The sequence below is a fragment of the Dama dama genome, chromosome 12, assembly GCF_033118175.1.
Source record: "Dama dama isolate Ldn47 chromosome 12, ASM3311817v1, whole genome shotgun sequence".
Classification (NCBI taxonomy): domain Eukaryota; kingdom Metazoa; phylum Chordata; class Mammalia; order Artiodactyla; family Cervidae; genus Dama; species Dama dama.
The window spans coordinates 88505297-88532143 of NC_083692.1; the positions used below are offsets into that span (position 1 = coordinate 88505297).

General features: G+C 48.1%; 1 protein-coding gene and 1 non-coding gene across 2 annotated transcripts in view; one reads left to right on the top strand and one right to left on the bottom strand.

Annotated features, from left to right (window-relative positions):
- Positions 1-26847, top strand: part of MEGF11 (multiple EGF like domains 11) — a 379572-nt gene that overhangs the window by 311267 nt on the left and 41458 nt on the right. Inside the window, exon 10 of the mRNA XM_061158024.1 lies at positions 3867-4041. Coding sequence (XP_061014007.1) covers positions 3867-4041 — 175 coding nt within the window. The remainder of the gene's footprint in view (positions 1-3866; positions 4042-26847) is intronic.
- Positions 20125-20228, bottom strand: LOC133067526 (U6 spliceosomal RNA). Its single transcript, XR_009695314.1, has one exon. It is a non-coding gene; the product is annotated as a U6 spliceosomal RNA (small nuclear RNA).

A 26847-nucleotide genomic window follows, 5' to 3' on the forward strand; every position in this document is an offset into this window, starting at 1 on the left:
TGTGACCCAAGGGAATGGCTCTGCCCCCAGGCGGGGTGGTGGGGTGGCGGGGTGGGCAGAGCAGGGGACACCATGGAGGGGGAGTTGTGACGAAGGCGCTGAGAGCATAGTGATGGCAGTTTTCTGAGTCAATGACTGAGTCAGCGGTCGTTCCCCGCTCTCTCTCCAAAAGGATTTTTGGAGTTTCTATAATAAGTAACAAGTAATCAAATCAAGAAAATAGAAATTATATTTTTAAACATAGAGTTTTAGAGACATGAAAGGAGAGAGGAAAAAAAATGATTTCAGATTTGGTTTTGAGCTTTCTGGTTTCTCAGAGTGAAAGGTAAAATTAATGCTGAGATATACCCCTACGCATCCAAAACGCCGGTGGGCTGAGACGGAAAGGAGAAATGCAGGAGGGCTTAGAGGCCAATGTTTGCCAGCTCACTGTTCCTCTAGTATGCTTCTCACAGAGTAGTCTTCACACCAGAGCAAGGACCTGTAACTAGTGAGGCTACTGAAGAGAGGGCAAGAGGGCGCCTGAGACCCTTCAGAATCTTCAGGGCAGGACGGAGCTGATCGTGGCAGCCAATGCTGCCTGCTCACATGCTTGAGTACTTCCAAGCATGTCAGTCTCCATGACTGCGGATTGAGCCAGGCCCTCTGACCCTAAATCAAAACCTCAGAGGAGGCCCCTGGGAAGTTGGAACTGAGAGAGGCCATGCCTCAGAGCTTTGCTGGAAGTGTTGACGACGGAGAGGAGAGCTCCACAACTGTCTGGCTGAGAGTCAGGCCCACCAAGGTGGGGCTCCCCGCCCCGCGGCAGCTGTGCAGGCCACTATTTCCCCTTACAGTGTGGGGGCCAGGGAACCATGAAGGTCAGGAAGTCTTCAGACATCCATCCTTTGCACACATTCTTTTCTATATATTTGTAATTTTATTGCTTTTTATCTGTTTATGAATATAATAGATGCTCAGTTTGAGAAAGGGAATACATAGAAATTTAAAGAAAAAACTCGGAGTCCTTCATAATTTCTCAACCCAGAGGTGAGCACAGAAACCATTTTGTTGTAATTGGTTCATTCTTCATCCATGTCTGTTTCACACTTTTTTCATATTTTAGATCATGACTTTGTATTGATATACAGTTTGCATATTTCATTTACCCTTATGTCATATCATTAAATAGGCTGGAAAACATTTGCGTACTTCTCTACCATGCCTTCATATGAATTGTCATAATTCTTTTAACCAGTATCCTGGTGTCAGAGGCAGCATGAGACAGTGACTAGAACATGGCCAGACAGACCTGGGTTTGAATTCCAGCTGCCACTGAGTTATCTTTGTGACCTTGGGCCAGTCATATAACCTCCAAGTGCCATCTGAAAAATAGAGGCACTAATGCCTAACTCACAGGCTTACTTGAAGATTAGAAATATAGGTGTAAGTGTCTGGTGTTTTAATAGCCTAGTCACATATTATTTATTATTATTTAAATTACTTCAATTTTCCACTGTTATAAATAATGCTTCAGGGAACATCTCCATGCATAAATCTTTCTCCACAACTGTGATCATTTCCTTAGGATAGATTCTTAGAAATGGAATTACAAGACCAAAGGGTCTGAATATTTTTAGGATTCCTGATATACAACCCCAAATTGTTTTCTAGAAACCTTTACCAGCATTGAGTATTGTCCATTTAAAATAATAATAAGAAAGAAACTTTACCTTTTTGATAGAGAAAACGTGATATCCAGTTGTTGTTTTAACTTGAACAATTAATTAATGAAACTAAATATTTTCCAGAATGATTTTTAGCTACTTGTACTTACCATTCAGGAACTGTCTGCTCCTGTCCGTCTCTCATTTTCCATGAGAAAATCAGAGCTCCCAGAGGAGAATTGGCTTGGCTGAGCTTCACGCAATTAGTTTGTTCATTAATTCATTTGCCAAATACGTATTAAGTATCTTCCCGGTGCCAGGGACACTGCTGGCCACTGGGGTACGATGCAGAAGTGAAAGAGACAGACACCACCCCCCAGCAGGGAGCTGCCACCTGGTGGGGAGACAGATGATAAACAAGTCAGCAGAGAGAAAATAATTACTGGTAGTAAAAGTGCTATTCATTCCCGAATTCTTAATTGGGCAGTGCATATGAACCTGGCACTGGGGATCCACCAACGACCCAGGGAGATGAGGCCCATAACCTATGTGAAACTTAGCAGAACCGAGATCTGTATGTGGGCTCCTCCTGCCAGCCCAGAGTGCGCCTTTCAACCATAACCCTTGGACTGGACTCCATAGCGGGGAAGCAGATGACACCGGAAATCCAAAAGTCTTGTCTCTACCATCCAGCATCTTCTCCACAGTGTCATTCGGGGTTCTCCCCCACAGAAGCAGATGCCAAATGCAAGAGGTTTTACTAGGAACACAGCCGTGAGGGAAAAGGGGGAAGGAGCTAGGGAGGCTAGAAAAGCATCGACTGTAAGGCAGATCTGACCTGTGTGAAGGAAACAGAGGAGGAAGGAAGGCTAGATGCAAAGTGTTCAACTGAAGCACAGTTCAAAGAAAGTTTCACATGATGGGGAGTCTTTCAGCCAAATTGCCCATCAGAGGAGTCCCAGACTTCCCAGGAATATGTCAACCTTAATATAATACCGCTGTGCTCTGGCTGAGAGGAGCCTGGGGGAAATGTGACTGCAGAGAAAACAAAGCCTCCTGCTTTGTTCTCTGTGGATTTGTATTGTAAAGAGCACTTGTTTGAGAGTCAGGAGACCTGTATCCAATCCTGATTTTGCAATTCCTTGCAATGTGACTTTAGGTAGATTATCTGGATTTCAGACACAGTAGGTGGGGACATCAGTCAATTACACTCCCCACAGAAACTCTAAGAAGAAGATGGTCACCACACTCAGCATCTCCTCTAACGTGAATGCATATTGGCTATTGGATCAGACTCTCCCAGCCAGAGGTTTCCCATCTCTCTAGAGGTTGTACCAGGCAGCCCTTACCTCCAGTCAAGGGTTCTTTCTCTGGCCTAGCCAGACCAGGGATGGAGATGATCTTGCTCAGTCTTAAAGAGCCCTAGCAGTGCATGAATGGAGGGTGTCCTCTCCAATACAGACTTTGCCAGAGAGGGGAGGCTACATCTGCCGAGAGGTTCCATTTTAACTCAGCAAATGCTCAGTAAGCACCTACAGTATACAGACCCACTGGGCCTCGTAAGCACCCTACAGTATACAGACCCACTGGGCCTCACTGCAGCCCCCAGTGCCTGCCCACACACGGGGCATCTGCTTTGGGTGCAGAGCGGGTGAAGCTCTGAACCTCACAGCACACAAGGGAAGGACCTGCAAAGGCCGCCTCCTGCCCTGGTCTCTGTATTTGTGTTATAAAGAGCACTTGTTTGGGAGTCAGGAGACCTACGTCTAATCCTGATTTTGCATTTCCTAGCAGTGTAACTTTAGGTAAACTTTCTAACAATTATGAGCCTCTGTTTCTTGGGCTTATAAGACCGTGTAACCATGGCATGTTCTGACAAATAAACAAAACATTAAGCTAAAATTTTTTTTTTTTAAGCAAAAGGGACTTCCCTCAGGGTTCAGTGGCTAAGACTCCATGCTCCCAATCCAGGGGGCCTGGGTTTGATCCTTGGTCAGGGATCTAGATCCCACAAGGTGCAACTAAAGATCCTGCATGCTGCAGCTAAGACAAAATGCAGCCAAATAAATAATAAAAAATAAAATAAAAACATTAAGCAGTTTAACATCAGAGGCGCTTCGATCCTGCACCAAGGGCAGACCAGACTTGGGGTGGGCAGAGGGTGGGACATGGCCGCATTCCTGACCAGACTGCCCTCTCCTCCTTCTCTCATCTATTCAGCTGCCACCCCGTGACTGGAGCTTGCACCTGCCAGCCGGGGTGGTCTGGCGACCACTGCAATGAGTCCTGCCCCGTTGGCTACTATGGTGATGGCTGCCAGCTGCCTTGCACCTGTCAGAACGGTGCCGACTGCCACAGCATCACGGGGAGCTGCACTTGTGCCCCGGGCTTCATGGTAAGATGGGAGGGGGCTCCCATGACCTCTCTGCCCACCCCTGCCCCCACAGAGGAGAGGGGCCAGCTTCTCCCACTTCTGGGAGATTATCTGGATTTCAGACACAGATTTCAGGGAGCGCAGCCCTGTGCCCAGGGATGAAGAATGAATGAGTGTCTCCATGGGCCACTCAGAGGCTATGACCAGACAGCTGCCAAGGCCAGTTCTGCTGAGGTTTGTAACTACAAAATGTAATGGAAGGAAGGTGTCTTTCCATTGTCTCCTCACCCTGAAACACCAGTTGTCTCCTTTGTACCCAGCTCCTGCCTGTCCCTATCCTATGTACATAGTATTTTTCCATCCTAATAACCACAGAGCACATAATAACCACAAGACTTTGTATTTTGCTTTATTTCACCCACGTTTGCTGCTGGGGCTTCTTGATTATCCATTTTTAGTGGTTGCATAACACAGCAGGAGTTGATGGACCCCCGGGATCCTCAGCCATTCCTTTAGTGCTGAATACTGAGTTGTTTCCAAAGTTCATAACACATGTGCACTGAGCATCTTCCTACCAAAGGCTTTTCCCCTCCTGTTGAATTATTTCCTTAGGGTGACTTCCCAGGGTCAGTGGGCATAATATATTTATGGCTCTTGATGGATGTTGCCAGATTATTCTCCTCAAGGGTTATATAAATCTAGACTGCCACCAGTCCTGTATGCATGCACCTATTTCAAAACAACTCTGCTGATATTCTTTTCTTGTTTTAATTTTTGCTAATTATATAGCTAGAAAATGGCTTCTCAATATTGCTCTAATTTGCATTTCTCAGATTACTAGGGAGAGTAAAACCTTTTCCCTACATGTTTGTTTACTATTTGTATTTCCTCATGAATTATGCTGGTCTTTTTGAAGTTTGATTCCAGGGAACTTGACATTGCAAGTGGAATCCTGTTCAAAGGTGGTTCATGCCCAGTGAGTGTGAGAACCCAAACATTCAGGGGACCCCGTGGTCATATTTTTGTGCTATAGGAAGTGGTTTGTGTAGTCCAAAGTCAGGCCTTTGGAACCAGTCCAGGGTCACATCTTGGCTGTCCTACTCACCAAATGTATGACCCGGGGTCAGTGGGTTAACCTCTCTCAGGATCAGTTTCCTGACCTGTGGAATGGGACACCTGCCTTGCAATGCTGCTGTTAGGTGTAGAAACGGGCTATATGGAGTACCTTCGCTCAGTACTTCTTAGACCTTAGTGAGCTCAGAAACCACCCGTGGACCTTGTTAAGTGTAGGTTCTGATGTAGTAGAACCGAGGAAGGGCCTGCGGTTCTGCATTTCTAACATGCTCCCCGGTGATGCCAGTGCTGCTTTGCGTAGGAAGGGGATGGTGCTCAGTTGGGGCTGCCCACTGTAATCACCTGGGGAGCTTCACAAATACTGACGCCTGGACCGCCCTCCTGGAGATGCCGATACATTTGATCTGGATGTGGTCTGGTTGAAGCCAGTGCACTGCCAAGGTGATCCAAAGGCCTGCAAGGAAGCCCTTGTGATGATATGAGAGGGCAGGTTTGCCTGTGGTGCTGTCTTTTGTGGGCAGGATTCCCCTGGTCTATAGAACAAAGTTCTGTTCAGTGCCCCCCTTCTTTTCCCCAAGGCAGGTCAGACTAGATGGAAATGATTCCAGTGACATCTTCAGAAGAGAAAGAGATCTGTCCTTCTGCAGGTTTCCTCTCTCATTTACCTTTATTGGTGTGAGCTTGTTTCACAGTTCAGTTCAGTGGCTCAGTTGTGTCTGACTCTTTTCGACCCCATAGACTGCAGCACTCCAGGCCTCCCTGTCCATCACCAACTCCCAGAGTTTACTCAGACTTATGTCCATTGAGACAGTGATGCCATCCAACCATGTCATCCTCTGTTGTCCCCTTCTCCTCCCACCTTCCATCTTTCCCAGCATCAGGGTCTTTTCAAATGAGTCAGTTCTTCACATCAGGTGGCCAAAGTATTGGAGGTTCAGCTTCAACATCAGTCCTTCCAATGAACACCCAGGACTTATCTCCTTTAGGATGGACTGGTTGGATCTCCTTACAGTCCAAGGGACTCTCAAGAGTCTTCTCCAACACCACAGTTCAAAAGCATCAATTCTTCGGTGCTCAGCTTTCTTTATAGTTCAACACTCACGTCCATACATGACTACTGGAAAAACCGTAGCCTTGACTAAATGGACCTTTGTTGGCAAAGTAACATCTTTGCTTTTTAATATGCTGTCAGGGTTGGTCATAACTTTCCTCCCAAGGAGTAAGCGTCTTTTAATTTCATGCCTGCAGTCACCATTTGCAGTGATTTTGGAGCCCAAAAAAGTAAAGTCTGCCACTGTTTCCACTGTTTTTGCACCTATTTTTTCACAACTTCCATAGAAAAATGGAGTGCTCAAGGTTTGGGGTTTGGGTAGGAGAGAATGGCTGTTTGGGATTAAAAGTCTCACCTGGGTGAGTGATCAGGTGACTGAAGTTGGAGTGAAGTGACTGCAGCAGAGAGCAGAGGACCTGCAGACCCAGTCCGGGCTCAACTACCAGGGCAGTTCTAGATTTTGGGCAAGTGGCTGCCCCTCCCAGGGTCCTAGCTCATCATCTGCAAACAGTGAGTGTGTAGGGTTGGGGGATGAACACCCCCAGGTCAGGGCTCCAGCAGTTTGGAGGCCAGGCTACTGTCTCTCTTGCTTCCACCTGGGATTAAAATAACATCCTGCCCTTGAACTTTGGGAGACTTGGCACTTGTAGGAATCATCTCCATGTGCAGTCCCACCTGCCTGGGGCTCAGGGCTGAGACAAATTGTGAGCCAAGGAGCCCTGCTGACATCCCGTGGCTTTCCATCCATCTCCTCCTGTCCAGCCTCACTGTACCTGCAAAGGCTCTTCCAGGGCCCTGTCGGGGGATGAGCAGGAGCTGCTCCACGTGATTATAAGAGTCAGTTGCTCTCATCCAGCAGGACTCATTCCTGCACACACCAGGTTCCCAGAGGGGGGGAAACCAAACTGTTGCCCTCACCCCAGCTTCTGAATGAATCCAGTTTCCTGCCATTAGTCAGCTCTGGTCAGGGTCGGGGATCAGGGTAATTAGTTGAACAGACTTGGCTGAGACCCTCCCTGAAACATCCCACAGTCAATGATAATTACCATGCCTATATTTGTTGTTTGGTTTGTGAATTTATGCACATGCCTTTTTCCTTGAAAGAGTTTTAGGATGGGCAATTAATTTGAGACACATTCAGTTCAGTTCTGTCACTCAGTCGTGTCCAACTCTTTGTGACCCCATGGGCTGCAGCACACCAGGCTTCCCTGTCCATCACCAACTCCTGGAGCTTGCTCAAACTCACGTCCATCGAGTCGGTGATGTCATCCAACCATCTCATCCTCTGTCATCCCCTTCTCCTCCCACCTTCAGTCTTTCCCAGCATCAGGGTATTTTCAAATGAGTCAGCTCTTCGCATCAGGTGGCCAAAGTACTGGAGTTTCAGCTTCAGCATCAGTCCTTCCAATGAATATTCTGGACTGATTTCCTCTAGGATGGACTGGTTGAATCTCCTTGAAGTCCAAGGGACTCTCAAGAGTCTTCTCCAACACCACAGTTCAAAAGCATCAATTCTTCAGCACTTAGCTTTCTTTATAGTCCAACTCTCACATCTATACCTGACCACTGGAGAAACCATAGCTTTGGCCAGATGGACCTTTGTTGGCACAGTAATGTCTCTGCTTTTTAGTATGCTGTCTAGGTTGGTCATAGCTTTTCTTCCAGGGATCAAGCGTCTTTTAATTTCATGGCTGCAGTCACCATCTGCAGTGATTTTGGAACCCCAAAAAATAAATTCTGTCACTGTTTCCATTGTTTCCCCATCTATTTGCCATGAAGTGATGGGACCAGATGCCTTGATCTTAGTTTTCTGGATGTTGAGTTTTAAGCCAATTTTTTCACTCTCCTCTTTCACTTTCATCATGAGGCTCTTTAGTTCTTCACTTTCTGCCATAAGGGTGGTGTCATCTGCATAGCTGAGGTTACTGATATTTCTCCCGGCAATCTTGATTCTGGCTTGTGCTTCATCCAGCCTGGCATTTTGCATGATGAGACTCATTTAAAAAGCGCTTTTCTGAGAGTTGGGAGACATTGAGCCTTGGCTCAGTAACCTTGGGCATGTTGCTTTACTTTGCTGGGCCTCAGTTTCCTTATCTGCTGGGCCTCAGTGTCCTCATCTGCAAGGTGAGAGTTGCATTAGTCCTGTCTGTTGGGTGTGAGTAGCCAGCAGGGCAGTGAATGTGAGGCCGTATCCTCAGCTGTCCTCTCACAGCAGAGCTCTTCTTGCCAAGGGAGGATGTTGGAATCCGTTTGTGAAGGCAGAGTCTCTGAGGGCTAAGAATGGCCTCAGGTTCATCATAAACATGAGGGGTGAGGAGTACTGAATCACCTCTGGGAGCCCAGTGACATGCCTGATCCAGCCAGGTGCTCCCCACCCTTTGAGGCCATAAGAATATGGGGCAGAAACAAGCCCATCTGGCACTTGGGGTGTTCTTGTCCTCCCACTCTTTCTCCTTCCTTCCTAGAACACTGGATATTTTCTCTGCCAAGAACTTGAGGAGTTGCTGGGTGTGTGGATGCCCATCCGGCCTTCTCAGAGCTTGTGCCCAATAATAGTCATATTCACACTGGCAGCAAACACTTACTGAGTACCCACCACATGCTTCATCTCTGTTCCTCACAAGCACCCTACAGAAGTGCACTTTCACGCTCTTCAGCTTGAGAATGAGCTGAAGTTCAAAGAGGATGTGTGACTTGTGCGGGATCCCAAAGCCTGCAGTGTTGGGAGCACCACAACTCTCCTCTATTAGATGACGGACTTTGATTGATGGGTCACCATGGAACTACGCAAATTTGGGTTCAAATCTTGGAATGCCAATCCATACTGTTCCTATTAGTAGGTCACTTATCCTGCCTACGTCTGAATTTCCTCAACTATTCAGAGGAGAGGAGAATCTTCAAATGGAAAGTTCATGGCTTAGTGCCTAAAACACAGTAGAGGCCCAGTAATTATTGGTGAACTATGAGAGTGTAGGGAAACATTGCTTCCCTCAAGCCCAGCACTCCCTTCCAAGGAGAATGTCAGGATGAGTTATGCCCAGGCATTCTCAATGCAACAGAGCCATACATATGCACAGCTGCTGTCCCAAGCAGGTCCATTCAAGCACCTGTGGGTTACCCTGAATGGTCAGTCTCAGGATGCACTGCAGCATGGACATACATTTCAATGCATAGGGAAATGAACATAGGGATGGAAGTGGGCAGAGAGTCTGGGCATTTTCCATGTTAGCTTGGCAGCAGCAATGGAATCACTTGGGATATGAATTGCTGTACTACATTGAGGCTGCAGAGTGAGAGGAAAGAGCCCTGGGCTGAAAGGCAAGAAACCAAGTTTCTCGCTCTGGTTCTTCTCACTTCGGAAGCTTCCATTTCTCATCTGTAAAGTGGAAATGAAGTTCTCCACCCAACAGAAAACATGGTGTAGGAGCCCATCGTTAAAATGGCAGTGTTTAAAATTGGGTGTGGCGTTGGTTCAGCACCTCGGACAGTCCCTGTGAGCTGTTCTTGCTTCATTAGAACCCGGGGTCTTCACCCAGCCAGAGCACCTGGGTGAACTGGGGTAGGGGAATGCAGAGTGAGGGCCACAGGTCAGGGGCCTCAAGGTGGCAGAGTCCTGGGACTGTCCAAGTGAGGGATGATTCACCAAGTGAGGGGAGTCTCTCTGAATGGTCGTTGAGGGGACTAAGTGGAGGTTTCCATCCACTTGGAAGTTGGGGATCTCATCACCCCCTCCATGGCTTCTCATACCCACCAAATAAAGATCAAACCTCAGTCCTTGTAAGTTACCCTTAAAACTAGTTAGCTCACCCTGACCTCATCTCCTGCTCATTGCCACAAACCTGCACTGTGGCCACACACATTCACTTTTCCCCAAACAGTGTCTGCTTCAGGACTCCACCTATGCCATGTTTTCAAGCTTTTCCCTCTTCCTGGGACACCCTCCCCCGCTATCCTTATCTCAGTCTGTGAAAATCCTTCCCAGCCTCTCAGGCTAAAGTCAAAGGCTGCCTTTTCCACAAGGTGTTCCCTGAATATTCCTCACTTTAGAATTAACCCTTCCATCTCCTCTGTTCCCACAGCATGTGGCTCAGAGTCTGAATCCCTCCAGCCTTTTACTGCCTTCCCCAGTGCATGCCTACCACATGAATATCTTGCTCAGTACACTTTGAAATGAATACAAATCTTGGGAAGAGTGATGAAATGCCCGTAGCAGAAATTCCAGAACTGACCTTTATAGGAAGGAAATTCATGGCATTTCCCAAGGGGCTTGCCAGCAGGGTGGGAGCTTAAGTCTACCCATGGGCTTCTCTGCACATCAGATAAACAGGCAGCTGCAGGGGGCCTGGAGCAGCTATCCCCCAACATCAATTCCAGGTTCGCTGGGCAAATGATGTAAGTTTCTACCTCAGCAATACTGTGGAGTGGTGTTACTCAGGGATGCTGGAGGGAGAGTCTCTGCCTTCAAATACCAGCTTTGCTGAATATTAGTTGTGTGACCTTGGGCAACATACAACCTTTCCGTGCCTCTGTTTTCTCATATGTGAAAGGGTAATAATAATAAAGTCCAGTGAGTTACTGGGCTGATTAAATTAATTCATACATATAAAATAACTAGAATACCTGGCATATTAGTCATCCTTCAACAAGTATTAGCTATTTTCATCACCACTGTTGTGCATGCTGCCACTGCTATTTTGTTGTTATTTATCCAAAGGGGTCCCCTACCTGAAGAGGTTGACTGGTCCTGGCCAGAGTCCCCTGTTGGGGGGTACAGGTGGAAATGGAAGTGAGGGGAAGAGCAGAGCTGAAACTTCCTCCCGGCTGGGAGTGGCAGCTTTCCCAAGGGCTCCAGGGTTCCCAGGGACAGCTGCAGAACCAAGAATAGACTTTCTCATCACAGCGGGGAGAAGACCAGCTCCTCGGCCCCTCCATGCTCCTCCGTTGACCAGCTTTCCTTAATTAAGGCCTCACCTAGGTGGCCAGCCTGATGAAGCCTTCTCCGCTGCTCTAAAACTAATTGCTGCCACGTTGGTGCCTGGAGTGAACAGCCTGTGAGGTCACTGCCAGAGCTACAAAGACTTGATTTCCCAGACCTCCTCCCCCCATCGAACCCGTGTGGCTGGGAGATAAGGGACCTTCTGGTCATTCCTCACACAGATGCTCCGTTTCAGCTCAGGCTATAATGGGGACAGGGAGTGTGGGAGAGGGAGAAGGGGGGCCTGGTGTCCCCTCCCCTGGGACTCAAGGCCTATATTTCTCCCCTGGATGACAGAATTTCTATTACCTTAAAGGGCTCATCTATTTATGCTGCAATTTTTTGAAGCCCTGTCTGCCGTTATTGAACCTTGCATGCTGGCAAGGGGAGCGGGCACTCCATCACCCAAATGAACAAACTCGTTTCCCCATTTTTCTCCCCTTTCTCTGTGCTGTCGGTAGGTCATACGCAAACCTCAGCCAATCAGGCTGGTGAAGGCAGGAGCGGGGTGAGAATTACGAAAATCCAGATCAGTGGAGCAGTGATTGAACTTTCCTCTGAGGTTTCCTATGTCCTTTAAAGACGTCACCATCCCCCCGTGCGCACACAGCTCCCACCAGCTGGGTAAAGAGCACGTCTGCCTCTTGTGTGGCTCCTGAGCTGAAACTAGGGGAAAGGGCAGCTACGGGGCCAGAAAAGAAGGCTGACTGAAAATTAGAGCCGGGTGACGTGTGTATAATGTGTGTGCATTTCCTGTTGTAATTGTTTTGTTCTTCGTCAAACGGAGGTCTCTATACGATTAGCCCTGTGCCTGGGAAACTAGCTTCTCATCCCCTGCCCCTCACCGTTGACTAGCTTCCTAATTTCTACACTAAAAGATTTTCCTGGATGCTGAGCTGGGGATGAAGAATTTACCCTCTCGCTGCCATGTGAGCAGAGGAGCACAGGGCAATAGTAGAATGATCCAAAAATATAAACATATACACACACACTGTCCAGTACTCAAACCCTAGCTCTGTAGTCATCTGCTGAGTGGCCTTGGCCCTGTTATTTGTGCTTCTCAAGCCTTAGTTTTTTCATCTATAAAACAAGGGAAATAATAGTATTGTGTTCTAGAATTATTTTTAGGAATGGATTAGATAAGACATCATGATGCTTAGGGGAAAGCCTGGCGGGTACTGGATGTTCAATAAGTTGTTGTTGAGGTTCCCTTCTCTTTACTGGAGGCAAAGGGCGTGGACTGTGGGGTCAGACAGGTCTGGATTGGAATCTCAAGTCTGCTGCTCAGCATCTGTGTGACCTTAGGCAACGTACTCAGCCTCTCTGAGCCCCAGCTTCCCATCTCTTAAATGGGTTAAACACATCTGCCCTTCCTGGTCCATGTGAGCACAAAACAGGAATTAGCCTTCACAGTGGCAGAGTTGAAAGAACACTCAGTGCTTCCCTAGTGCACCCTCTTATTTTACAAAGGAGGCAACTGAGGTCCAGACAGGGCATGTGACTTATCTTAGGTCACAGAGCAAATCGTTGGCAGACCTGGGATGTGAAGCAAGTGACATAGCTCCCAATCCGATGCTTTTTCCACCTTCGCTTCTGTCTCATGAGTTTGCTGTCCCCAAATCGGCAGACACCTTCTCATTTCTCCCAGGGCAGGGAGGGATGGGGGTGTTGCCAGCATGTTAAATCATGTTGGCAATTAATCCACAGAGCAAAATAGAGAAAACTGGTTTTATGTCACAAAGGCTGAGTCCAACCTTCCCCCTCTGGGACTCCATGGTTTGTGGCCTTATTAGGGAAAACTGCTGACTCTTCTGTTCTGAAAAATAAATGGTCCCCATGTCACAGCACCTTCTCCCCACCGTGCTCCTCGTGTCTTCGTCACTGCCCTTAGGACTGGGGTCCGGACCTGCTGCCTGCAACTCTCTCAGTGAAGTAGAAGCTATTGGGGCAGGTCTGAGGCATCCCTAAACAGGCCTTAAACACTCCCAGTTTTCCTTTTGTCCAAGTCTCTGGAGAAGGGAATGGCTACCCACTTCTTGCCTGGAGAATTCCATGGACAGAGGATCCCGGCAGGCTACAGTCCACGGGATTGCAAAGAATCGGACATGACTGAGCAACTAACACTCTCACTTCTGACGGTGTTGGGGTTTCTTGCCCTGCCAGCTCCCACTCCTGGCCACCCCGCAGACTCCGGAGGGTGGGTGTGGCTGGGCCATGAGTCAGAGGAGCTTCCCCGAAAGGTCTGGAGGAAGTGGATGGCCGAGTCGGGTGATGGTGGCCCACATTTGGAGCACTGAGGGAGTGTGCCAGGCCCTAGGCCAGGCTCTCTTGTTTTTCATACATCATTTTATTTAATCTTTACAGCAACCCTACAGGTAGGGGATGTTAGGATCCCCATTTTGCAGATGAAAAAACAGTCTCAGAGAGCTGAAGCAACTTTTCTAGTTGGTCAGTGGCCTCCAGGAGCTGAGTCTATAGCTGTTTGAACTCAGAACCTGCACTTTGAACCGCAATGGAAAGTTATCTGGAGAGGAGAGGGCTATGGATCTGTGGTAAATAATTAGCTTTGATGCTTCCTCAGGCCTTTTCCCAGGATGTGGGACAAGCCCAGCCACTTTATTTCTTAGATGGAGCCTAGTGACTTCCTGCCCTTTGTGGTCAAGGGCAAATGGCTGGCACCTTCAGTATCCCTCCCTTCCTGTGGGGCGGCACTTTACAGTTTACCCAGCTAGCTGTCCCACCTAAGCTTGTTAATCCTCACGGCTCTCCTGTGAGGAAAGCAAGGCCAGTATGGCGGGCTGTATCTCACGGATGAGGAAACCCAAGTTCAGAGCAGTTATGAGACCTGGCCTGTGAGAACCTCGAGCTGGGCCTAGAAAGCAGGCTCATGGCTCTAAGGCCAGGCTCGCCTCAGGACAGCGGTGCGGGAAGCGGGGGGGAGTCAGTGCTGAGCAGAGACCAACGGGGGCTGAGACCTGGCCCCCAGCCTGGCTCCACCTCCTTGCTGTTTGACTCTTCCCAAGGGCCTTAACTTCATCTTCTGCAAACGGGGGCACAAGCCCTGTGCCTGGTGTCCTTGGTCTGGGGTAAATCTGAGATGAGACACATTGTTGAGAAGGCTGGAAGCAATCCAGAAGTGAAAGTGAAAGTCACTCAGTCGTGTCCGACTCTTTGCAACCCCATGGACTGTATCCATGGAATTCTCCAGGCCAGAATACTGGAGTGAGTAGCCTTTTCCTTCTCCAGCGGATCTTCCTGACCCAGGAATCAAACCAGGAGAACTTCCCAACCCAGGGATCAGGGATCAAACCCAGATCTCCCACATTGCGGGCGGATTCTTTACCAGCTGAGCCACAGGAGAAGCCCAAGAATACTGGAGTGGGTAGCCTATCCCTTCTACAGGGGATCTTCCTGATCCAGGAATCGAACCAGGATCGCCTGCATTGCAGGCAGATTCTTTACCAGTTGAGCTGTGAGGGAAGCCCACACTAACACCCTCACCAAGCCTTCGGGTGTGGAACAAAGGAGAAGCCACTGCCCTCCTGCCACCCCTGCTCTGAAGCTCCAAAGCCCCACCCAGCCTGGCTGCTCCCCAGCCATCTCCTCGCTCAGTCATTTAGCACCAATAATCCATCTGCAGGAGTAATTACGGGCCCCAGGAGGGGAAGGGATTCCTGCCAGAGATGTGACTATGTCTGGAAAATGAAAGATGTTGAGAAAAATGTCTTGAATAAATTACTTTAAGGTGGGGCTAACAGAAAGACTAATATTGGGAGTAAATGAAAAACAAAACTCAAAAGTTCTCTCCAAAAACACTACTAAATAATTGTTCTCTCCTCTCCTAAAAGTTCTGAGTATGAATTCCCTGGGACAGGCCCAAGGGAGTGAGTCCCCAGTGGCTCTGCCTTTGACAAAGATGGCCCAGGGGAGCAGGGGCATAGGGAATGCAAAGGAGAGAGTGGGCGCTGAGCAGGCTGGGCCCGGCCAGGTGAGCACCGCTGCTCAGCCCGGCAGGACGGAGTCACAGTCCGGAGCAGGGCTGTGACAGCAAGTGCGGTGCCTGACCTTCACCCGCTGTGTGGCGAGACGGTGACATCATAGTCTAGGGACCCAGCACGCCGTAGGTGTCCGGTAGATGCTGGTTCCCATCACTCCCGTGGTCCTTCAGTGGAGGCTGCTAGCTGAGTAGGGAGAGCATGGGCTCTGAGTCAGGGACCCTGAGTCTGAATCTCAGCCTTGATGCTCGCCAACTGGGTCATCTGCTCGCCAGCAGGACCAGCTCTTGAGCCTCTCTCTGCTCACCTCATGCGTGGAGTACCTTCTAGGATGGTATGAGGGTGAAACAGGGCAAGCAATACCAAAGTGGCGCAGAGCAGGTAAATCTTAACATTTCTTTTTTTTAGTCAATTAACTTTTATTTTTAGCTGTGCTGGGTCTTGGTTGCTACACGCAGATTTTCTCTGCTTGTGGCGTGAGGGCTTCTCATTGTAGCAGCTCCTCTTGTGGAGCACAGGCTCTAGGCATGCAGGCGCAGTAGTTGTGGTACTTGAGCGTAGCAGCTCCTCGGCATGTACAATCTTCCTGGACCAGGGATGGAACCCATGTCCCCTGCATTGGCAGGCAGAGTCTCAACCACTGGACCACCAGGGAAGCCCAATCTTAAGTTTCTTTCCTCCCATTTGCAGTGGGCTTACGTTCATATTCAGCTGCATGTAACAATCAAAATGCCTAGAGCTTTTATATAGCAATTCCTCTGGGCCAGGCACTATCCTAAGAACACTATGTGTGTTAATTTACTTAATCATCACCCCTACCCTCAGAAGAAAGTACTATTCTAATCCCATTTTTGCAGATAGGGAAACTGAGACACAGGCTGGTGAATGACTTACAAAAAGTTTCTTCATTTTACCCCCAATAATGCTGAAAAAAAGAAGTTGCCCAAGGTCCCAGAAGTGTCAGAGCCAGAACCTGAACTTCGTAAAGTTCCAGAACCCACTGGCTTGATCAGCCTTCTGCCACTGATCTGCCTCTCCTGTGGGCAAAGCCAGAGTCGACCTCACTGCCCCTCACTAGGAGGGAACCTGAACCATGCACTGGCTGCTCCAGCCACGCGAGCTGAATTAGGACGTGGCGTCAGACTCTAGAGCAGGGCTTCCCTGCTGGCTCCATGGTAAAGAATCCCCCTGCCAGTGCAGAAGACATGGATTTGATCCTGAAGATCCCACATGCCTCAAGGCCACTAAACCCACGAGCCACAGCTATTGAGCCTGTGCTCTAGAGCCCATGCGCAACTACTGAAGCCCAGGTGCCCTAGAGCCTGTGCTCCACAACAAGAAAAGTTACAATGAGAAGCAAGCCCGTGCACCGCAGCTAGAGAGTAACCCCTGCTCACTGCAGCTAGAGAAAACTTGCGTTCAGCAACAAAGACCCAGCATAGCCAAAAATAAGCAAATAGATAAAATTATTTTGAAAAAACCACCATAGGGCAACCAGGCATCTGTCAAGGAGCTGAGCGGAAGTGTTAATTTCCCAGGCGATGGTGTGGATGGAGTACCCAGTCATCACCATGACACTCATCTGTTTCACAGTTCTTCCACTACAACACACTCCCACATCCATCACCACAGGTGTTCCCTCAGCCCTCTGAGGTTAAATGCCACTGTTACCATTTTACACACAAGGACACAGTCATGGCAAGGTTACATAACTCTGAGCATCTCAGCTCTCAAACCCAAGACCCAGCCACTCCCCAGACAAACGCTGCCAGGATGAACCTCTCCTGCCCTGTCTCCCTCTGAGGCCTCACTGCCCTCTTTTCCCTCTGGCCTTTAACCCCAGACAGCCTCTGCCCAAAGCTGGAAGCCACCTTATCCCTTCCTGCAAAGAGGTCTAAACTGAGCTCCCATCAAACCTGCCTCCCTGAGGCCTCAAGTTCTTAAAAGAGGAGCACATCCCAGGCCCATATTTTGTGTAGTGATGAATTCTATGAGAACTTGTCTGAGACACCTCCGGAGCCCAGAAAAATCTGGAGGAAAGCAGCGTTATAGAGACTTGAATAATTTATAGAGTTGGGGGATGGAAAGGATGGACAGCTTGGACAGCGTGTGCATGTCTGCTAAGTAGCTTCAGTCGTGTCCAGCTCTTTGCAACACTGTGGACTGTAGCCCGTCAGGCTCCTCCCTCCATGTGATTCTCCAGGCGAGAACACTGGAGTGGGGTTGCCATGCCCTCCTCCAGAGGATCTTCCCCACCCAGGGACTGAACAGTAGAGGCACCCTTTCCCACCTCTATTTCTTTTTGTTCACCAGTAGAAGCCTCTCAGGCTTCAGCTTTACCTTTCTTGCATGCATTCTGTAACTTTTTAAAAAACGCTTCCACAATCAATAAGCCATGGGATTTTGCCTGAGCCTGGACTCTCAACCTCTCTTTAACAGAAGCGAGTAGACCAGATTTCTGCCTTCAGGGGAGGGGTATTCCAAAAATAGGTTGGAACACTGAGGCACTTGCCTGCTCTTGGGGACCTGCCTTTGTCTAGTTTTTAAATTTTAAAAAGCCTTTATTGAAGTATAGTTGGCTTATAATGTTATGTTAATTTCTGCTTATAGCAAAGTGACTCAGATGTACACACATATATGTGTGTATATATATATTTTTCATATTCTTTTCCATTATGGTTTACACGGGATAGTGAATGTAGTTTCCTGTGCTATATAGTAGGACCTTGTTGTTTATCCATCCTACATATAATATTTGGCATCTGTTGTTCCCAAACTCCCAATCCTTCCTTCCCTTACCCTGCCCCCTTGACAACCACAAAGGGGTTCTCTCTCTGTGTCATTGAGTCTGTTTCTGCTTCACAGAAACATTCATTTGTGTCATATTTAGATTCCACATATAAGTGATAGCATATGGTATTTGTCTTTCTCTTTCTGACTTGTTTCACTTAGTATGATGCTCTCTAGGCTCATCCATGTTGCTGCAAATGGCGTTATTTCATTCTTTTTAATAGCTGGGTAATATTCCATTATATGTATACACAACCACATCTTATCCATTCATCTGTAGATGGACATTTATGTTATTTCCATGTCTTGGCTATTGTAAATAGTGCTGCTATGAACATAGGGGTGCAAGTAACTTTTGAATTGTAGTTTTGTCTGGGTTTATGCCCAGGAGTAGAAATGTTGGCTCATATGGCAACTCTATTTTTAGTTTTTTGTGAAACCTCCATGCTATTTTCCATGGCGGCTGCACCAACTTACGTTTCCACCAACAGTGTAAAATTGTTCCCTTTCTCCATACTCTCTCCAGTATTTATTATTTGTAGACTTTTTAATGATGGCTATTCTGACCAGTGTGAAGCAGTACCTCATTGTAGTTTTGATTTGCATTTCTGTAATAATTAGCAACGATGAACATCTTTTCGTGTGCCCATTGGCCATTTGTATGTCTTCTTTGGAAAAATGTCTTCTGCCTATTTTTTGATCAGGTTGGGTTTTGTTGTTATTATTGAATTATATGAGTTGTTTGTGTTTTGGAAATTAAACCCCTATTGGTCACATCATTTGCAAACATTTTCCCCCAGTTCATGACTTGTCTTTTCATTTTGTTTATGGTTTCCATTGCTGTGCAAAAACTTATAAGTTTGTTTAGGTCCCATTTGTTCATTTTTGCATTTATTTATATTGCCTTGAGAGATTGATCTAAGAAAACATTGGTATGATTTATGTCAGAGAATGTTTTGCCTATGCTTTTAGGAGCTTTATGGTGCTTTTTCTTATTTAAGTCTTTAAGCCTTTTAGAGTTTACTTTTGATTATGGTGTAAAGGCATGTTCTAACTTCATTGATTTACATGTGGTGGTTCAACTTTTCCAACTGCACTTGAAGAGACTATCTCTCCCTTATTGTATATTCTTGCCTCCTTTATCAAAAATTAATTTTCCATAGGTGTGTGGTTTTATTTCTGGGCTCTCTATTCTGTTCCATTGTTCTATATGTCTGTTTTTGTGCCAAGACCACACTGTTTTGATTATTGTAGCTTGGTAGTATTTTCTGAAGTCTGGGAGAGTTATGCCTCTTGCTTTGTTCTTTTTCCTCAGGATTACTTTGGCAATTCTGCATCTTTTATGGTTCCATATAAATTTTAGGACTATTTGTTCTAGTTCTGTTAAAAAAAAAAAAAGTCACAAAAATTTGATGGGGAGTACATCAAATCTGCAGATTGCTTTGGGTAGTGTGGCCATTTAAACAATATTGATTCTTCCAGTCCAAGAGCGTGGGCTATCTTTCCCTTTCTTTGAATCATCTTCAGTTTCTTTTATTAATGTTTTGTAGTTCTCAGCATATAAGTCTTTCACCTGGCTGAGGTTTATTTCTTTTCTTAGTTATCAAAGATTATAATTGTATAATATGGAGACGTATAGGACAAAATACAATTATTAGAGGGCAATTGCTCCACAGAATTGTGTTGGCCTCTGGCACCCATCAACACGCATCAGGCACAGATGTACATATGTCCCCGCCCTCCTGAATCCCCCTCCCATCTCCCTGTCTATCCCACCCCTCTAGGTTGTCACAGAACACTGGGTCGAGCTCCCTGTTTTACACAGAATTCTCACTTGCCGTCTGTTTTACATATGGTAATGTATATGTTTCCACGCTGTTCGCTCAAGTTGTCCCACTCTCTCCTTCCCCCACTGTGTCCCCAAGTCTGTTGTCTATGTCAGTATCTCCATTGCTGCCCAGCAATTAATGCATGCTGGGCAGCATTATGGAATCTAGAAAGATGGTACTGATGAATCTATTTGCAGGTTTATTTCTAAGTATTTTTGAGGCAATTTTAAGAGGGATTGTTTGTTTACATTCCCTTTCTGATAGTTTGTTGTGAGTGTAAAGAAATGCAGTTTGATTTCTATATGTTAATCTTGTATCCTGCTACCTTGCTGTGTTCATTTATTGGTTCTAGTAGTTTTTGTGTGTTGTCTTTAGGGTTTTCCATTTATAGGAAAATACGACCACTTCACGAATTTGGTGTCATCTTTGTGTGGGGGCCATGCTAATCCTTTGTGTATCATTCCAATTCCAATACATGTGAAGCCAGCGCCCGCCTTTGCCTTTAGGGTGAAGTTTGGAGCCTTCCTAGCTGGGACAGTCTAACCTGCAGGCTCCTGTCCCACTGCTACCCTTCAGGTTTGGTGCTCCAGGAAATCCAAATGGATTGCCTTACCCTAGAGACCCACCCACCTCCCATGTACAGTGTCTCCTCTATGCCTTTTTTCAATCTGTCTTTTCCCTGGAATGCCCTTGCTCTCTATCCTCCTGGCTGAATTCTGCTGTGTTCAGCTCGGGTGCCATCCCCTCGTAAAGCCTCTTTGCTTTCTTCCTGTGGGACTCTACCTTCCCACAGGACACCAGCATACCCACTCTAGGGCACACTGTGGATGAGTCTGTCCTCTCTACTAGACAGCTTCCGGGGCAGGTCTGTCTGATCCATTCCTTTCCCCCATCCTGCCAGTCTCTTAACCCCAACTCACTCCCAGGCCCGCATAGAGAAAGGTCAGTAAATCTCTTTGAATAAGATCCTGGGTCCTTTAGAAGCATCCCATGAGTCATGAATGTGCCACACTTTGCCTGGACCCTAGTAAACTCCCCCATCAGCCCCTGCAGGACCCTCTGTCCCCACTGTCAGTATAGCTAGCCTGCGGCGCTAGAGGCCCCTGCCCCGGGCCCACACCTCCCAGCCGCCACCTCCGAGGAGCTGGGTTCTGCAGTACAGATGCGCACATACCCCATGTATTCAAGCCTACAGTGTGAACCCAGCGTGTCCATGCTGTGCACACCGCTCTCCAAGCCACTGTGATCAAATCCCCCTGAGGCTCTATGGCCAGGATCAGCCCAAATGTCCTGCATCAGGTGCTAAGCTTACCTCACAACTGTCACGCCGCTGACACAGGACACGCCCCACCAGAGTCACACACTGCATAGACCATGCAATTGTGGGGAGGGGAGCCTATAAGCGGCCATTCAAACCAAGACACTGGGACAATAAGCCAAAAATCCCATCCCTAACCTGCTCTTCCACACAGGCAATGTATCTGGACAACTGATATGCATAGGGCCCATGAGTATTATTTACATCACATATATCAGGAGTGTTTGCCACTGTTTGCACACACATATCACCACCCTTATGGCAGACAGCGAAGAGGAATTAAAGAGCCTTTTAATGAAGGTGAAAGAAGAGAGTGGGAAGAGCTGGCTTAAGACTCAACATTCAAGAAATGAAGATCATGGCATCCGGTCCCATCACTTCATGGCAAATAGATGGAGAAACAATGGAAACAGTGACAGACTTTATTTTGGGGGGCTATAAAATCACCGTGGATGGTGACTGCAGCCTTGAAATGAAAGGATGCTTGCTCCTTGGAAGAAAAGGAATGACAAACCTAGATAGCATAATTTAAAAGCAGAGACATCACTTTGCCTACAAAGGTTCATATAGTCAAAGTAGTTTTCTCCAGTAGTCATGTATGGATGTGAGAGATGGACAATAAAAAAAGGCTGAGCACTGAAGAATTGATGCCTTCAAACTGTGGTATTGGAAAGACTCTTAAGAATCCCTTGGACAGCAAGGAGATCAAACCAGTCAATCCTAAAGGAAATCAACCCTGAATATTTATTGGAAGGACTGATGATGAAGCTGAAACTCCAGTACTTTGGCCACTTGATGCAAAGAGCTGACTCACTGGAAAAGACCCTGATGCTGGGAAAGATTGAAGGCAGGAGGAGAAGGGGACGACAGAGGATGAGATGGCTGGATGGCATCACCGACTTGATGGACAGGAGTCTGAGCAAACTCCAGGAGATGGTGAAGGACAGGGAAGCCCAGCGTGCTGCGGTCCATGGGGTCACACAGAGCCAGGCACGACTGAGGGACTGAGCAACAAGGCGCACATGCACACAGGCTCACCAGAAGCAGCTGCAGAACATCTGGATGTAACAGGGAGGCACCCACCACACCCCTCCTGTGTTACAGTCTCATCTTGTGTCTCTGCCCCTCCACATTGTGCTCACACACTCTAAATGCTCGTGAAGACCCCTGTCCCCACCAGCATGGGATTTCCCAGCAGTTTAGAGGCAATGTTTTTTGCAGTGTTCTTGCTTGAAGAATCCCAGGGACAGAGGAGCCTGGTGGGCTGCCGTCTATGGGGTCACACAGAGTCGGACACGACTGAAGCGACTTCCCAGCAGCAGCAAGGAAATCATGAAACCTAATGCAGAGCAGTTGGGGCCATATGCTGTCAGTGTTTGTCCAGAAAGTCCCGAAAATTCCAGCCAACTTTGCAGGGACTTTTCCTGGCTCTGTCCACAGAGGGAATTGGACCCAAGAAGGCCAGTAAGAGATGACTTGATCATCTGTGGCTAAAATCACCCCCATTCCCAGGCCCTCAGGAAGTGCCAGAGTGCTTGACAGGGCTCAGTCCTGGGAGAACAGGAGCAGGAAAGAGAAGCTGTCGTAGGAAGCTCCTTTCTCTTAACTAAGAGCTGAGGCCTGTGTGTGATGTTGCGAGCATCCCCAGGCATCAGCAGCAGCAGCATCCCTGTAACCAGCTTTCTCTCTTTCAGAAAATGTATGCTATTTGATGGATCTTGGCACAGTCACCAGTCTGACTCTCACTCCCACTACCTGTTATTCCACCTTAGCTTGGTTTCATCAAGCCTTGAAGGCTTCTGGTTTATTTTTTTAATATTTATTTATTTGGCTGCACTGGTCTTAGTTGTGGCATGTGAACAACACACTTAGTTGCAGAGTGTGGGATCTAGTTCCCTGACCAGAGCCCCTGCTTTGGGATCATGGACCACCAGGCAAGTCCAAGCCTTGAAGGCTTTTGGACTTCAGGAGCCTCCTAAGATAAGATACAAATGCCCCCGAAGAGCTCCCACCATAAGCCCCTCACAGCCATTCTTGCCTCCACTGTCAGCATACATTTAACAACAAATCTGTAGAAAAGCACCTAGGACAGGGCCTGGCATATGGTAGGTGCTCGGGACACTGGGGTCCCTGTCACATTGCTGCCCCGTTTGCAGGCAAGGCGGCCAGGTCTAGAGGAAAGAGACTGGGCTGTGGAGTCAGTTGGCCCCTTTTCCCCAGCATGACTAAGAGCAAGTGACCTCTCTAGCCTCAATTGCCCGCCCTCTAGGATGGTTCTCTCTCTAGGAAGGTCATTCCTTCCCTCCGAGTCTGTTAGTGCCTGGCACAGGCTGGCACCAAGGGGTTGGTTAAAAATCTGAGTCTCCTTCCTCCTGTCTCCAGCACTGGGGATCGGTCAGTCTGTCCTAAGCCAGTGGCTCAGTCCTGTCTATAGGCGTGAAGGGGCATGGTCAGGGGTAAAGACCAGAGTCCCTGCTCCCCCTTCTTCAGGTCCTTCCCACTATGCATATATCTTTGTGTAAGAACTTTCCCAGGAATTTTAGATTTGAGAGTCTCCTGATAAGATTCAAATACCTCTCAAGAGTGATAAGCTCTTATCAGCCTGTGATGCCTTCTTGGAGCTTCTTGGAGAGGGAATAGTTAGAGAAGAGGAAGGGGCTATAGATAGGACAAAGGCATCAACAGAGAGAAGAGAAACTTAGTTTTGCCAGTTGAGTCTCTAGGAGGACCCAAGATCCTGCAGCCAGCAAGTGAACATAGCCTGAACTTGACTCTAAATATCCTCTTTTGGTCACACTCACTGTGTCTCAAGTCTTCCTGAAGTGTCTTGGTATCTGTTTGTGAACTATTAGGAGGTGTCTGTGCTCCTCTAGGGAGACCTGAAGGGTCAGTTATGTAGCATATTTATGCAAATTAGAAGATGAAACACCCTTTTATCAAGACAGTCTATTGGCATCTGCCAAAAAGCTGATGTAATAAATACACAAGCTGTAGTGACTGCCATTTGAGTGGCTCCTGAGGGTTGTGCAGTGCACAGCCTGAACAACTGTACAGAGCAGCCTCAGATCACTGATATCCTACTCATGTTGGACAGATATAGGGTTTCCAGGCCTAACCTTCAGCCTCTCTCCAACTATCCCCCTGGGGGCCAGATAGAATAACTCAGCCATACAGGCCCTCTGTGTTATCTGCTTGGCACAGGGAAACAGGAATGGGAATGGGTGTAACAAAAGGCCTCCATCCCTCTCCCCCTCTCATTTCTCTGGCCCTCTGCTCCTCATGCCTTATGCAGAGTTTCTCTTCCCCAGCATGCATTGGTTGTCAGTTGCTGCTTTATCAGTTACACAGTAATTAGGTCCAGTGAGGTTTGCTCTGCATTGGAGGGGCCTCTGTGGCTGGTGTTCAGTCCAAGCTGTTCTCTCTTTGCCTTATGGACCTCGTGTCACTCTTTCTCCCTGGAAAATCACAAGTCTCCCCACCTGGGAGTCCCACTGCCTGAGCCCTTCGAGCTAGGAGTGGGGGTGACCGAGAAGGGTGAGGAGAGGCGGGTGCAGCATCCCAGGGCTGGCACTCTGCTTGGCAATCAGCAGATGCTTGCCTGGCAAGAGACTCTGTAAACCAGGGGTCCCCAAACCCCGGGGCCAAGGATGGGTACCATTCCGAGGCCTGTTAGGAACCGGGCTGCACAGCCGGAGGTGAGCAGCAGCTGAGCGAGTAACGCTTTAGCTGCTGCTCCCCATCGCTGGCATTACTGCCTGAACCATCCCCCCACCCCATCCTGCCATCTCTGGAAAAATTGTCTTCCACAAAACAGGTCCCTGGTGCCAAAATTTGAAGTGCATTCCACACGTGTGCTTCTGGTATTGGTGTGACATTGGACACCAGATCAGCCTGGTGGGTGACCCTGAAGCTCTAGAAAGAGCAGGGGAGACAGGGAAACAGGAGAAACCAGAGGTTTGGGGAGGCCACTGCAGAACATCTGGAAGTAGGGAGGGACCTAGCCTGCAACTTCTCCTGCCACAGCCTCATCATATGCCTCACCCTGCTCCCCCACTAAAGGGTAAACTCCATGAGAGTAGTATATGCGTGCATGCCAAGTCACTTCAGTTGTGTCTGACTCTGTGCGACCCTATGGACTGTAGCCCACCAAGCTCCTCTGTCCAAGGGATTCTCCAGGCAAGAATACTGGAGGGGGCTGCCATGCCCTCCTCCAGGGTATCTTCCTGACCCAGGGATCGAACCCACATCTCTTACATCTCCCATACTAGCAGGCATGTTCTTTACTACCAGTGCCACCTGGGAAGCCCCATGAGAGTAGGGACATGCTCTGTTTTGCTCACCTAGTATCCTCTGGCCTAGCTCGGTGTCAGACATGCTCTAGTGCTTCCAGAACATTTCCTGAATGAGTGAATTAATTTGATCCATATGCAATGAGCACTGACTATGATCAAGGTACCATGCCAGGACTGGGGCCACAGGGCTTAGGAAAACAGACCGAGTCTTCACACTCATGGGACTCACAGTGAGGATGAGGATTCTAATAGAATGAGAGCTGATTTTAATTCATCACAATTATGATAAGTGCCACCAAGGAGCAGGTAGTAGACACCTGCTCTTGAAGTGGGAAGACAGGGGAAAGTAGAGAATATGGGAGCCGAGGGTCCCCTTGGGATGTGTGCTTAGTCACTCAGTCGTGTCCTCCTCTTTGTGACCCCATGGACTGTAGCCCCTCAGGTTTCTCTGTCCATGAGATTCTCCAGGCAAGAATCCTGGAGTTGGTAGCCATACCCTCCTTCGAAGTCCCCCCTCTTAGGTCGCATCTAATTTAGTGTGATGGCTAGTGGTTCATGGCCTGTCACCACATCTGATCTATGGTAGATGCTCAACAAGTGTTTGAGAGGACTTCCCTGCAAGTCCAGTGGTTAGGACTCTAGACTTCCACTGCAGGGGGCATGGGTTCAATCCCTGGTCAGGGAACTAGATCCAGCATGCCACATGGCATGGCCAAAAAGGTAGTTGAGCACTGAATGGGTAAACGGATGAGGCTGGGTCACCGTGAGCCAGTGTCTTTGCCTCACTGAAACCCACATACTCTGACCCCAGGTCCAGGGCCCTTTCTTGCCTAAACCATCCCTACTCCTCTAGCAAGAAGACCTGGGGGCCAAGCTGACTTCCCTGGCTTCCTCTCCTGAGTCCTCTCTACTGAGCTCCATGGGCCTGCAGAGCATGCCCACTCCCTCGGCCTAGACCTAGGGAACCCAGTTCACCCCATTCACACTGCCTCCTACCAACAGAACATGCTGAAGGGGACCCTGAGGTGAACTTGCACAACTGCCTACCCCTTTTGCGTGAGGGAGGGTCAACCACTTTCCCTCCTTCTCCTTTCATTCCAAGAAGTACCCGTTAACCTCCTGCCCACTGCAAGGAAAATGGATGATCAATACATGTAGCCCAGCTGTTGATGAATTTTCCCAAATAGGGCCAAACTACAAAGCAGTGTATTGCAGGAGAGAAAATTCCATAAACAGTATTTGAAACAAATGTAATAGAACACATAACTCATTACCCACCGGGGTCCGGGCCCCTGCTGCCACATTGCACAAGGAGGCAGGTAGAAGGCAGGGAGGAGATCTGCAACTCTGCAGTGGGACCAGCTCGGGGGCTTCCATTCAGCCAGCCGCTCTTTCAAATCAAGTTCAAGGTGTTAATAGCCTAGGCTGCATCTATAACTAACAGGACTCTGGATTGGAGGAAGAATTCTCACCCATCCTCCATTTGCGGAATGCAGACACCTA